At 36.8% G+C, this 13,792-nt stretch overlaps 1 protein-coding gene across 9 annotated transcripts in view; it reads right to left on the bottom strand.

Moving 5' to 3' along the window:
• The window catches only part of spag9b (sperm associated antigen 9b), a 68,886-nt gene that overhangs the window by 23,811 nt on the left and 31,283 nt on the right, over positions 1-13,792 (bottom strand). For 5 of the 9 annotated variants that reach the window (XM_048171424.1, XM_048171422.1, XM_048171425.1 and 2 more), the window contains exons 5-7: positions 7,850-8,000; positions 2,500-2,562; positions 260-440 (exon numbers count right to left, since the gene is read on the bottom strand). In XM_048171424.1, the coding sequence (XP_048027381.1) occupies positions 260-440; positions 2,500-2,562; positions 7,850-8,000 (395 nt within the window). Of the gene's footprint in view, positions 1-259; positions 441-2,499; positions 2,563-7,849; positions 8,001-13,094; positions 13,463-13,792 lie in introns of those variants that run through there. The other 4 variants (XM_048171429.1, XM_048171431.1, XM_048171430.1 and 1 more) reach the window with 4 other exon arrangements.

Genomic DNA, 13,792 nt, shown 5'->3' with positions numbered 1-13,792 from the left:
AAGTGCAGCAAACACTGCAACGTTCAGACTTTAAGTGCTGTGGCCTCATGATGGCAGCAAAGGACTTCCAGAGGCACTGATGATGATGATGATGATGATGATGATGAAATCATATGCAAACACAGTTTTATATGGTAAAAAACTTAAAGTTTTTTTATTGAGCTGGGAGCTTTATATATAGGCAAGATGTTGCATGCACATGAAAACATTCATTTATTTGGTCAAAAGATCAGATCTTGAGTGTAAGCCCAGGAGTCACCTGTAGGTGGCGTCTCTGCTGCCACACCCTTCTGTACGCCGATGTTCTTCCTGCTGTCTGGTTTAGCGCTGCTGGAGTCCAGGTTCTTGTCCAAACCTTCGGCCTCCTCCACCGACGCCATGACCACATCTGATGCCGTGCCGGATTTGGACTGACCCCTTCCAGCGTCAGACAGTTCATCCTGAAACAAACCCAATGAAGCATCACCACCATCATCAGCCAGAAACTTTGCACTGACTCATATTAAGCGTTTATAAATAAATAATCATCAGCTGCACATATGTGCTAAATGAGACTGTCTACATTAATCATGAAGATTAACACAATAATTCAAGTGCAGAATGTCATCTGAACACAGACATGCTGCATGCAAATTCATTTAGAAAAATGATGAAATAATTATAATTATGAAATAATTATTATGAAATAATTTAAAAATATAAAATAAAATACAATCAAAGTCATATTATTTATACAATATATAAAGTAGCATTTATATATACATACAATATACTGATTTAATGTTATTGTATGTATACACTAATTATATATATTTTACTATATGACTATTTTATATGTAAGATTAAGATTATTTTAATAAATTCATATTTTTATTCAGCATGGACACATTAAATTGATCAAAAGTGGCAGTAAACACATTTATAATGTTATAAAAAATTCTATTTATAAAGTGCTTTTGAACTTTCTATTCATCAAAGAATCCTGAAAAATAAAATGTATGACGGTTTTCATGAAAATATGACCGTTTTCAACATTGATAATAATCATAAATGTTTCTTGAGCAGCAAATCATCATATTAGGATGATTTCTGAAGGATCATGTGACACTGAAGACTGGAGTAATGATGCTGAAAATTCAGCTTTGATCACAGGAATAAATTACACTTTACTATATATTCACATAGAAAACAGCTGATTTACATTGGAATAATATTTTGTGATTTTTACTGTATTTTTAATCAAATAAATTCAGCTTTGATCACAGAAATAAATTGCACTTTACTATATATTCACATAGAAAACAGCTGTTTTACATTGGAATAATATTTTGTGATTTTTACTGTATTTTTAATCAGATAAATTCAGCTTTGATCACAGAAATAAATTACACTGTACTATATATTCAAATAGAAAACAGCTGATTTACATTGGAATAATTTTGTGATTTTTACTGTATTTTTAATCAAATAAATTCAGCTTTGATCACAGGAATAAATTACACTTTACTATATATTCACATAGAAAACAGCTGTTTTACATTGGAATAATATTTTGTGATTTTTACTGTATTTTTAATCAAATAAATTCAGCTTTGATCACAGGAATAAATTACACTTTACTATATATTCACATAGAAAACAGCTGATTTACATTGGAATAATATTTTGTGATTTTTACTGTATTTTTAATCAAATAAATTCAGTTTTGATCACAGGAATAAATTACACTTTACTATATATTCACATAGAAAACAGCTGATTTACATTATAATAATATTTCACAATTTTTACTGTATTTTTGATCAAATAAATGCAGCCTTGGTGAGAATCTTACAGATCCCAAATCTTTAATTGGTAATTATCTACTTATGAAAAACAAAAAACCATTTATTCTCCATTTTGTATATTCAATTAAGCTAACAACATAAATAATGACTGAAAGTAAAATGGAGAAAATGTTAAGAAAAAAAACACTGACATACAAAAAAAAAAAAATGATTTAGTGCTATAATAAATGAATAAATAAAATACAAAATTAAAGAAATATTCCAGGTTACTGTTCACCAGAATTTAATGTTTATTTTTTTTAACACAATGAATAGAGACTGAAGCTTTAAAAAGGATCTTTTTAGCTTCAGAAGTAATACAAAAGAACCATAGAGACATGTTTCCTAATAATTCTAGAAGTTAGATGTTGAAAATAACCAGGAATATTCCTTTGACTACATTGAAAACAGCAAGCGATAACATCAACCACAGATGCTGAATGCAACCAAACCTGAAGCATCTCCAGGGATATGGTCATGTGTGAGTGAGTCCCACATGAGTCGGGCTGCATGTTGTTTATATGTTAGCAGATGGTTGCAGGCAGCAGTTTGTGGGCTATGAATGCAAAGAAACTTCACTATCGACACAAAAACAAGCCAGACACAGCACACTACACACTACGCTGCACTGCGGCTGCCATGAAGACTGCGGCAGGACTATCGGACGGGCTACCTTACTGGAGTCGGTCCAATGGGTTTCCAAATTCTCCTGTGAACTCTTACCATCCGCCTCCAGCTGCCCAGAGAGAAACGTACAGTAAAAACATCAATGGCGGCACTTTATTCTGTTTAGAAGGATGGGAGCTGCAGTGCCATTATATAAAGACAAAATCAGGACGGTTCTTCCCAAAAATCATCAGGAGTTAGATGATCACCAGATTAGGATGTAACTGCAGTAAAGTGAAATGTAGGCCAGGATTACACATAATCTGTGTCTCATCATGGTCGACTGAAGCATGACAGACATTTATTAAGGAAACTCGTGGTTTGTGTTTTTTTTTTTAAAAATGGTGCACTTTTTATTGGAGCAAACTTTAAAATTTGAACCCATTTTAATTCACGTCATGTGATGCATTTCTGAATTTAAAACAAGTAAGTTGTTTCTGAGGCAAAGATCTGTTATTACATTTTCTGAAAGATTACAAAGACGTTTTCTTTCTCACAATAACAAAACAGCGAACCATGCACAATAAGAGCAGATTTTATTTCATGTTCACTTTAAAGACCATATTTCAAAACTTTTTTGATGCCTTAATATCAACTCATAAAAGTGAGACATTTCTGCAAAATGATCATGTTGCTTCTTGAACATTTTGCAACACTTTCAAAGTGAAATGTCCAGTGAGTGGCGCTAAAAGCACGTTCAGTTCATGATTCGAAACGGATGAACATCAACATTTTATTGTAAAATGCTGTATCAGGTGAGCTGCAGAGCAAGTTTACTACATCAGAAAAGACTCAGATATGGAGCTGTTTATGTGATGCAAACATCAAAATGTGTTCGTTTATAAATCATGCACTATGGGAAAAGTCTTTTGAGCTCATGATATAGTGTTGTTTAAGAAACGGCATGAAAATAAGTCTTTATAAATCAATAATCTGACCCTGTAATCATAATCTGTGCGAAAAGTAATAAGAGTTGTTGGTGTTTTACTGCCTCTAGTGTTCAAAACTGCAGTGAATTGTATTTTTAGGTGCGTTTCTTAGGCCCTATGAAATCGGTTTTATTTTTCCCCAAATTTAATTTTTCTGGATTCCATTTTTTTCCCTCCCCATTTTATTTTTATTTTAATTTTTTGGACTATTTTAAATGGTTAAATTAAATTTTAGTAATCAAAAAGCCTGTCTCATTAATTGAAATCATAAAACAATAATTACAACAACAATTTATTAAAAGTAAAAAAATAAAGATAAAAAATAGATAGATAAATATAATAATAATAATAATATTAAATTATATATATATATATATATATATATATATATATAATTTTTATTTTTTTCCCCTCAAAATATGTTTTATTTTTACCGTTTTCTGGATTCCATTTTAATGGTTTAATTACATTTTAATCAAAAAGTATATCAAATTCATTTAATTCAATTTTACTTCATTTCTATGAAACGTTTTGTTTTTGTTTTTCCAGAAATTCTGCGTTGTGTATTTTAATTTTTTCTGGCAATCAAATGAAGGCATAAAACATTAATTTAATTGATCTTTTAATCATATGACATTAATCAAACTTTTTTTTTGTCAAAGTGCAGCACAACAGAGCTTTACTGTTTAAATTAAAACATGGAAGAAAAATTGCGATTATTCCTTAAAAAAAATAAAGTTTAATAATAATAATTTGTTAGTAGTGTTAGTATTATTATTAAATTGAGACATAGTTCAATTTAATTCTATTGTACAACAGTAATATATTTCTATTAAACCAAACTTTTATTTTGACGGGTAGCCATGAAGACCTTTGAGTGTCTGTGTGTTTATGATGTGACGATAGATTTTCTTAAATTAAATGGTGAAATTCCCATGAATTGACCCTCAGCTGGTTCTGTGAGTTTGTCAACACAGGAACAATGCATATAGAGAGGCCGTCGCCCTCCAGCTCTTCTGATAATGAGATGTTTTATTAATGTGGCTTTTCAAACAGCACTACACCTGTGACTGCGCTCTATAAAAAGAGCCAAAGCTCTCATTAAAATCGGCCGGTTATGGAAGAGCAACTAATCCACAGCGAGCGGCAGGAACTGACGATACAGAAGCACAGACTTCAAAGCGCTCTTCTCCTCTCTGACGTATGCGCACAAGCACAAAGCCCTGTTTGCGAGATGCTCCCGGACTCTCTCGGGTTTCCATGGCAGCGTGCGCCCACTTTTCCTCAGCGTGGCGGTTCAGAGCCGTTTAACCTGAGGAGAGGCTGACGGCACGTCATGGCCTAGTTTCTCATCTCTCTCAGAAGCCGAGACTCTGGAGGACGATATGGAGAGAAATGCAGAGTCACGGAGCGCACAAAGGCCGGTCTGTGTCCCTCCACAGTGGGAGTGTGATGGAGCCTTTGTGCTTCTGACACTCGGATGACTCGACAGCGGCCTTGAAGGGGTTTATAACGAGAAATCAAATATTCATTGAACTTCTGAAATAAAAAGAGCCTGATGCATACCGACTGTGACTTTCAAAAGTTTTCACGGTGAAAATAAAAAGCCACAACTTTCTGATATCAGACTAATGAAAGCATCAACACGTTCAGAAACTCGTCCAGTCATGATGAGGTCACAGAGATGAAGCAGAACAGATGATATTAATGCTAAAACTCAGAAGAAAGAGATAAGCTGCCAGACGCTGGGCTGTTTCTGTCTGTGTAGCACCTACAGCTCTGCAGGTAATGAATAGGTGGTTAATGTTTATTTTAATGAAAATAATGCGGTTCACAAACTATATGAAGATTTAGACTGGGTATATGGCAAAAAATACATGTTAAAAAATGTTTGCCAGAACCTAGTTTTTAGTTAATTACTCTCCCTCATGTCGTTCAAAACCCGTAAGACCTTTGTTCATCTTCAGAACACAAATTAAGATATTTTTGATGAAATCCGAGAGGTATATGACTCGTCTATATATAATCAACACTTTGAGGGAGACATGAGGGAGAGACAGAAATTTTCATTTTTGGGTGAACACTTTGACTTGATGATGGACACTTTACTATCCCATGAGGCCATGGGATGGAGGGGACGCCGTAGGTGACAACATGATAGGGCTGGGTATTGACACAATTTTCACAATTCGATTCGATTACTATTCACATGCTTTCGATTCGATTCAATATTGATTATTTTGGATGTAGTATTTCAGTTGCAGTACATGGCAAATTTTCTAGAGGAAAAACTACACATGAGAGTCAGCTGGTGCTACTATAATAATATTAAAGGTTAAATTAACTTATTTATACACAAACACTTAAATTACACTCAATGATGTTTTTATTATAAATAAAGTTTAGAATTACATAATCATATTTCTACTCCAATTGTTTTTTTAAATATAAACATTTAAATCGCAGCTGTCATGACTGATTTATTCACACATGCATTAAATATTGAAGAACATTATAATGAATATGTAACGGTGCATAGCTATATTTATCAGAATGCTGCTTTCTAGAGTTCACTTTTCTAGCTGACTAATGAGTTTATGGTCACTGAATATGTTTTTCTGAGGTAAATGTGACGTCACGTGACATTGAAGCTGTTTTATTGAGGTTGAAGCACTGATTGAGCGATTACACGAGACATGATACGGATTTCAGTAAGTTGTACTGTATATTTTAACATACCTTCAGATGTTCATGTTTATTTCGCTGTAACTGGTATTAAAGCGGAGGAGAGGATGATCACATGCTTCTCTTTAACTGAGGTGCTAAAGCGATCTGTCACGCCACATTAAACAGCGCCGAAACGGTGTTTATTTTTTGAATGTCATAATAAGATGGACGTCATTTGAAATCTGAGACTTTGCTTCATATCAAAAGTAACAAAGATTACTGTGATTTATTGGATGGGAGGCGCTACATATTCTGCTCATTCATCAACTGAAAACAGACTAGACTAATCGATTCTTGGGATTTAAGAATCAATATAAAATCGAGAAATCGATATTTTTTATCCAGCCCTACAACATGACGAATGTAGTACGTCTGAATTTCATTCACACAACACACATTTATATTTAATCTATATAACATACTTTAACGCTTCTGAAGTAAGTTCAAACCAAATGTAGTACCTACTCTACAGTATGCGATTCTGGACACAGCATGACTGCTAGCGGAAGTGATGCGATGACTTCACCAATTGGTGATTGGCTCTTTTATTTAGAGGGCGGGGCTTATTCCAGCACTGCGCATTGCACTTTTATATCTAGGTGTATCTAAAGTCTGTGGCTGTTCTGTGGCTGACAGCTGAAATATGATCCGCATCCTTCAAAAACTCCTGCATCAGGCCTGGATTGAGACGAGCTTCAAGGTCAGTCTATTCTAGGACGTGAGAGACTGACAATGCCATCGTTGCTGACAAAATCAATGCGAATCAGGGGAGAGGAGTGGATTCAGATCAGGTTTAGTGGTCCATCAAAATGGGTTTTCCCAATTGCAGTTTATTTCCTAAAAATGGAGAAAATGTGAGTATATTCTTCTACAAAGTCTGTTTTTGTGCTATTCTCCTCATATTCTCCATTGTTGCAGCTCCTCTCTTCCCAGTCTGTCAGTAACGCTCTGTTTAGTTCCTGTCTCTATGAAGCTCCTCCTTCTGAAAAGCACAATGTGCTCTGATTGGTCGGCTGGAGCAGTGTGTTGTGATTGGTGTTTGGGAAATGTCTCACCCCTTACCATAACCGCCAGTTTCAACTAACTCAAGCAGGCCCCGCCCCTTTATTCTGTGCATTAATTATTTAAATGAGGCGTTTCAGGGAGTTCAGAAACAGAAGAACTCCTGCTGGAGGGACTTTGGGAAGAAACAGCGACATTAAACACTAAAGAAAGATGAACATGTAAAAACACACAATAGGTAATTAAATGTGAACTATTAAGACTAAAATAGTATTTAGTGCAGATGAGTCGAGTGGTTTGTTTGTCTTGAGTTTAGAGGTTTGAGAACACAAACACGGCAGGAAGAGGTTGACTGCAAATGATTACTCCTTTAACATGAATATGTATGAAGGGGCCTAGTGTCGTGGATCTCTAAGACATGGAAGGTTCCAGAGCAAGGAAAACAGGGCATTTTGTAATGCTGAGAACTGACCCAGGATCAGCCCTGGCCTGTTAGTCTCGCTCTTGGCCCTGTCAGGGCTCTGTTTAAGCATGCAGGGCACATCAGGCCCTCAGAATGAGCTTCCTTCCCGCTGGCAGTGTTCGCTCAGGCTTCTTTAACATATGTTCCTTTCAGAGGGGGAAGCTCTCTCAATTCAAACGAACTGTGTCGTCATCGCATTTACTCCATGAGGATAACAGAACACACAAGTTTCTCACCTTGAGGCTGGTGTTGGAGCGAGGGTGGCTGAGATTGTTATATCTCCATGTGTCCGTCCCTGGAGTCTCCACAGCTTCCCGATGCAGGTCGGGGGTCATCGCATCGCTTCCCGGCAATGAAAAAATACCCAGAGAGACGGGACGCTCCTTCCTGAGTGCACACAGAAAACATACGATTGGAAACTTGAGCAAGAAACATGATGGATTACACAAGTCCTGTATTCAGATTTATCACACCAATTTCATATCAAGTATTGGGAAACAAGTGTCTGATTTACACTGGCTTAAAGGTGCCCTCGAATGAAAAATTGAATTTACCTTGGCATAGTTGAATAACAAGAGTTCAGTACATGGAAATGACATACAGTGAGTCTCAAACTCCATTGTTTCCTCCTTCTTATATAAATCTCATTTGTTTAAAAGACCTCAGAAGAACAGGCGAATCTCAACATAACACAGACTGTTACGTAACAGTCGGGATCATTAATATGTACGCCCCCAATATTTGCATATGCCAGCCCATGTTCAAGGCATTACACAAGGGCAGCCAGTATTAACGTCTGGATCTGTGCACAGCTGAATCATCAGACTAGGTAAGCAAGCAAGAACAACAGCGAAAAATGGCAGATGGAGCAATAATAACTGACATGATCCATGATATCATGATATTTTTAGTGATATTTGTAAATTTTCGTTCTAAATGTTTCATTAGCATGTTGCTAATGTACTGTTAAATGAGGTTAAAGTTACCATCGTTTATTACTGTATTCATGGAGACAAGAGCCGTCGTTATTTTCATTTTTAAACACTTGCAGTCTGTATAATTCATAAACACAACTTCATTCTTTATAAATCTCTCCAACAGTGTAGCATTAGCCATTAGCCACGGAGCACAGCCTCAAATTCATTCAGAATCAATGTAAACAATATAACAGTATACAATACTCACATAATCCGACGCATGCATGACGAACACTTTGTAAAGATCCATTTGAGGGTTATATTAGCTGTGTGAACTTTGTTTAGGCACTGTTCAAGGCAAGCGCGAGCTCCGGGGCGGGAGCACGAGAATTAAAGGGGCCGCACAGCATAAATCGGCTCATATTTAATGATGCCCCAAAATAAGTGTAGGCAGTTAAAAAAATTAATTTTTAAAAAAATCTATGGGGTATTTTGAGCTGAAACTTCACAGACACATTCAGGGGACACCTTAGACTTATATTACATCTTGTAAAAAAACGTTCAATGGCACCTTTAAAGGATTAGTTCACTTTCAAATTAAAATTTCCTGATACTCACCCCCATGTCATCCAAGATGTTCATGTCTTTCTTTCTTCAGTCAAAAAGAAATCAAGGTTTTTGAGGAAAACATTCCAGGACTTCACTGGGGTTCAACGGGTTGAAGGTCCAAATGTCCGTTTCAGTGCAGCTTCAAAGAGCTCTACATGATCCCAGACGAGGAATAAGAGTCTTATCTAGAGAAACCATCAGACATTTTCTAAAAAAAATGTTTAAAAAAAGTATATGTTTTAACCATAAATGCTCATCTTGAACTAGCTCTCTTCTTCTTCTTCTCTATTAGAATTCCAGCAGTGTAGACGCTGCTAAGTGTATTACTGCCCTCCACAGGTCAAAGTTTGAACTAATTGTAATATACTTGCACTAGCATATTGTATATGACAATTTAGTTCAAACTTTGACTGAAACTGACATTTGGACCTTCAACCCGTTGAACCCCAGTGAAGTCCACTATATGGAGAAAAATCCTGGAATGTTTTCCTTCATTTCTTTTCCACTGAAGAAAGAAAGACATAAACATCTTGGATGACATGGAGGTGAGTAAATTATCAGGAAAATTTAATTTTAAAATGAACTAATCCTTTAAACTAGATAGAAATGTGAGTGGTGCTTTATGGGGAAAACTTTCGGCATCACAACTTTCCCAGTACTTCATAAGAAGTTTGAAGTGGTTTCTAGGGTGTTGCTAAAGTCAAAAAGTGCAGTTAAATCGAAACTATTACTGAATATAAATTGTCTTCAAGATCTTCTGATCCTTACATGTCTCAATGCATGTTTTTGCCTGCCAAGTGCAAGAAGCACGATCTATTGTGATGCCGCCACTAACACCAGAGCTCCTCTAGGAGAGACATTTCTTTTGTCTTCTCTGATTGTCGGGTTGCTATAGAGCTGCATTCAGAGCGCTGAAACTGCACATTCTGTAGGGAGTGGCGCCGATCTGCTCACATGAGCAGGATTCATGCTATTCAGCTCAAACAGTACAGTAAAGACACAGTAAAGTAGAGTTGAGGAAGTGTGAATTCACAATTCCCTCAAAAAGCAGTGATAATGCAAAGTCCAGTGCACCTCAGGAGCGAGGCGTAAGTTTTATGCACTTATGGCATATGCAATAAAGCAGCGTTTCCATCCCGCGTGTTCATGAAAACAAAATCAGCACTTCCTGGGAAACTGGTGCAAAAATATCCATAGCTGCTGCAATTGGGGAAGCACTTTTTTCCTCCATCATTAATGACTGATGATAAACACCGTCATGTGATCTTGCGTTTGGATGCTGGTGTTTGGGAACACAATCCTGTGAGACGCTTCTGCGGGGAATTAAACCAAATCATTCTGATGACAGACTTTCACAACCACCAAACCAACATCCGGCGGTTAGTCCAGTTATCAAGTTGTTTTGATTAAAGATTACAACGTTTTTTTTATTTTGTGTGAATTCACTTGCCTGAATGAATTGTTCACCACAACACTAGTAACGTGCACTAACAAAGTAAATAGGGTCCATTTTGATTCATGCTGACATTACGTAAAGGGTCAGGGAGTAAATGGTAAACCGAAGCAGTGCTGTGATGGATCTCTATCTGACGTGAACATCAATACCTGTGCTGTAATCACACACGTCACAGGACAGCAGTGTCAATCACACCGTCCGTCAGTAAAGGTCGTGATTTAACAGAGTTGTGGAACTTCAGGTCCAAAGTTAAAGTTATGAAAAGCTCAATTACAGCACAGGAATTTTCTGTTTCAGATTCCAAAACAATACAAATGGGTCAAAAGCAACTAATATAATGTTTGCATTGTAACAACAGTTACTCAATTATACAAAAAAACGACATGAAAAATATTCATTTTTGATCCGTTCAGAATTAAGCCTGTTTCCCTGTTTTCGCACATTTTGAAGCCCAAATAATCTTAATGATGCTAAAATACACTATAGCTCAAAAGTTTGAGTTTTTTCTAAATGTTGAAAGATTAAAATACAAAGGCTGCATGCGAAAGAACAGCATTTATTTGAAACAGAAATCTTTTGTAACATTATAAACTTACGTTTGAACAATTTAATGCATCCTTGTTCAATAAAAGTGTTAATTTCTTACTGATCACAAACTTTTGAGTAGTTTTACTAGTATAGTCTTCATCATTATGCAAACAATAACATGTGAGAGCAGTCGCGCCGGTGCTACTAACAGATCTACAGTAGGTGGCGCCAGAACCTGATTTGGTGGCGCTGGGCGGGTTGTGCGTTTAATCATATTACTATTGTTTTGCATTAATAAGTGCAGTTACTAATAATATTACACGTTTATTTATTGGAAATGTGACAGTAAAGCACTGAGCTTGAATCGAGATGTAGATAAAATTAACTTTTGTTGACAACAGAAACATGCAAAAAGCTCATTTTTATAGGGAAAAATGTAAATGTTCTACTGTTATTAAATGTGCCATACTGAACTGACCGACAGCTTCAGTGATTAAAAACTTGCTTTCAGTGTAATTCAGTCAAAATTGGAAGAAAAGTTTTTGTTTTTCATGAGACTTTTCCATGTTTTAGGGAGTGGAAATGGCAAATAAGCCAATAAGTGCTCCTCTGCCGCCATCTACTGGTTATACTGGCAATTTCATGTCTTTTTAAATAAAGGTTTGTTTGCCACAAGGCGTTCATTCATCTTTAAACTTAGTTTTACAAATCATCACATTAAAAATAGCATTAACATTGGATCATATTTAGAGATTTGAAGCGCTTTAAAAAGTTCTTGAATTTCACTCACAAAAGTTTGCATGAATCCTGAAATAAATAATGTAAAAACATTCCACTGGAGAGACTTATATAACTTGTTAATTCATGGCACAATATTTCCTCTGGTTTCCGCGTCAGCGCTGAAGTTTATAAAAGAGAATACTTTGCCGAATTGAAATGCTTCCCACTAGATCTCGCTGCGATGTTATTAATTCTGCGGCGAATTAAACGCTTTCTCGTTGGATCTCCCAGCGCTCTGTATTAACAGTGTCACGTGATCTAGATCGGCGCTCGAGAACCTTCGTCGGGCTGTTTGTTATTGTTCGAGCAGATAAACGGTCTGTGCATCGCAGCTCAAATGAGTAGCGCGGTTTCGATCCGCTTTCGTTTAGTTTGATGTTTCTCGTATGCATTATATGCAACAGAAATGGCAGCTCTCATCAGCTGAGCAACCTAGCGCGACCTCTAACAAAATTTAGTCGCACCGGCAGGAAAAATTTCGCAAAATGCCACCATTTATTAGTCTTTAGCCCTGATAATATGTATGAAAATATCAGCTTTGGGTGAACAGCTCCAACTTTACAATTACAATCACCTGAACACATGAAACTAAAACCGTGAAAGTTTGACATCTCAGAATAAATGAACAGAACAATGTTCACAAAACTGAAGAGTGAACAACCTGAAGCCATAGAGAATGAACAAAAAGCCTGTCAGAAACAGAAGAGCACCAGAATGTCTGAGCCATAAAACTGCACTGTGATCCAGAGCAAATGTTGACAAGAGAAATCAACTCCTGCCGCACTCTCTAGAGGAAACAGACACATGACGAACAACGAGCAACGCGTGATAGTGGAGAAACGGATTAAAATCAGTAGCGTACAGACATAAATAGAGGCTTAACATGAAGAGAGTTTTCAAACCGGCGTCCGTGGAAAAGTTTAGAGACATTTATTTGATTAAAATAAATAAATAACACATCTAACGGTACACCACTGTAGTGAGTAGAAAAAATGTAACATGTAGCATATAGAAACTACACATTTTATACATTTATGTTATTTTTTTTCACTGTTTAAACAAATAGCTGCATTCTGAATTACAGAATGGGGATGATCATATTTGAGGCATCTAAAAAACTGAAAACTATCCTGTGCAAAAGACAATCTATAGGCTAACATCCTCCAAAACAAACACGCTCCGGCTGCGTACCTGCTGATCCGGGGCAGGGAGTGTGTGATGGCGGGCAGGCCGTTGGAGACGGAGTAATGCACCAGCAGCAGAACGGAGAGAGAGACGAGCACGGCGGAGTTGATGACCACCGCTCCCCCCACGAAGCCAAAGACAAACAGCAGCATGCATCCCGGACTCATGGCTGCCACCACGCGCTATGGGCCGCCCGCCGCCCCCCGATACGCCAAAACAATCCCATCAACACCGGCACAGCGCGAGAATCTGTCTGCGTGTGTGAGCTCTGCAGCCTCTCACTGCTGTGACATCATCCACACACACACACACACGCACGAGCGGCTTTGCAGCAGCTGTCTTTCCTGGCGTGTTGTTTTCCCTCTTCTCTTGCTGCGCTGCTGCTTAATGAAGCGCTCGGGCTCTTATGCGCTAATTCTGTATGCATTTTCTGGTTTCCATCACAACGCTGATTGGTTGTGGGAATTGATGCGTATATGCAGATCACGGAGAACAACAAGAAGGGTTATTATAGTTAACTACAACCATTAAAAAAAAACATTTTCAATACTGAAATAAAATAAACTTATTTTATTTCAGCCAGCCGCCAAAGCAACATTTCTCATTTTCACTTGATGTATTAAAATAAATCAAACTAAACTGAAATAAATAATACTAATAAATTAAAACAATATTTTCATTATGTGAAATAAATTAAACTTTAA

Source organism: Megalobrama amblycephala, linkage group LG20 (genome assembly GCF_018812025.1).
Source record: "Megalobrama amblycephala isolate DHTTF-2021 linkage group LG20, ASM1881202v1, whole genome shotgun sequence".
Taxonomy (NCBI): Eukaryota; Metazoa; Chordata; class Actinopteri; order Cypriniformes; family Xenocyprididae; genus Megalobrama; species Megalobrama amblycephala.
This window is presented reverse-complemented; position numbering and strand designations above follow the sequence as displayed.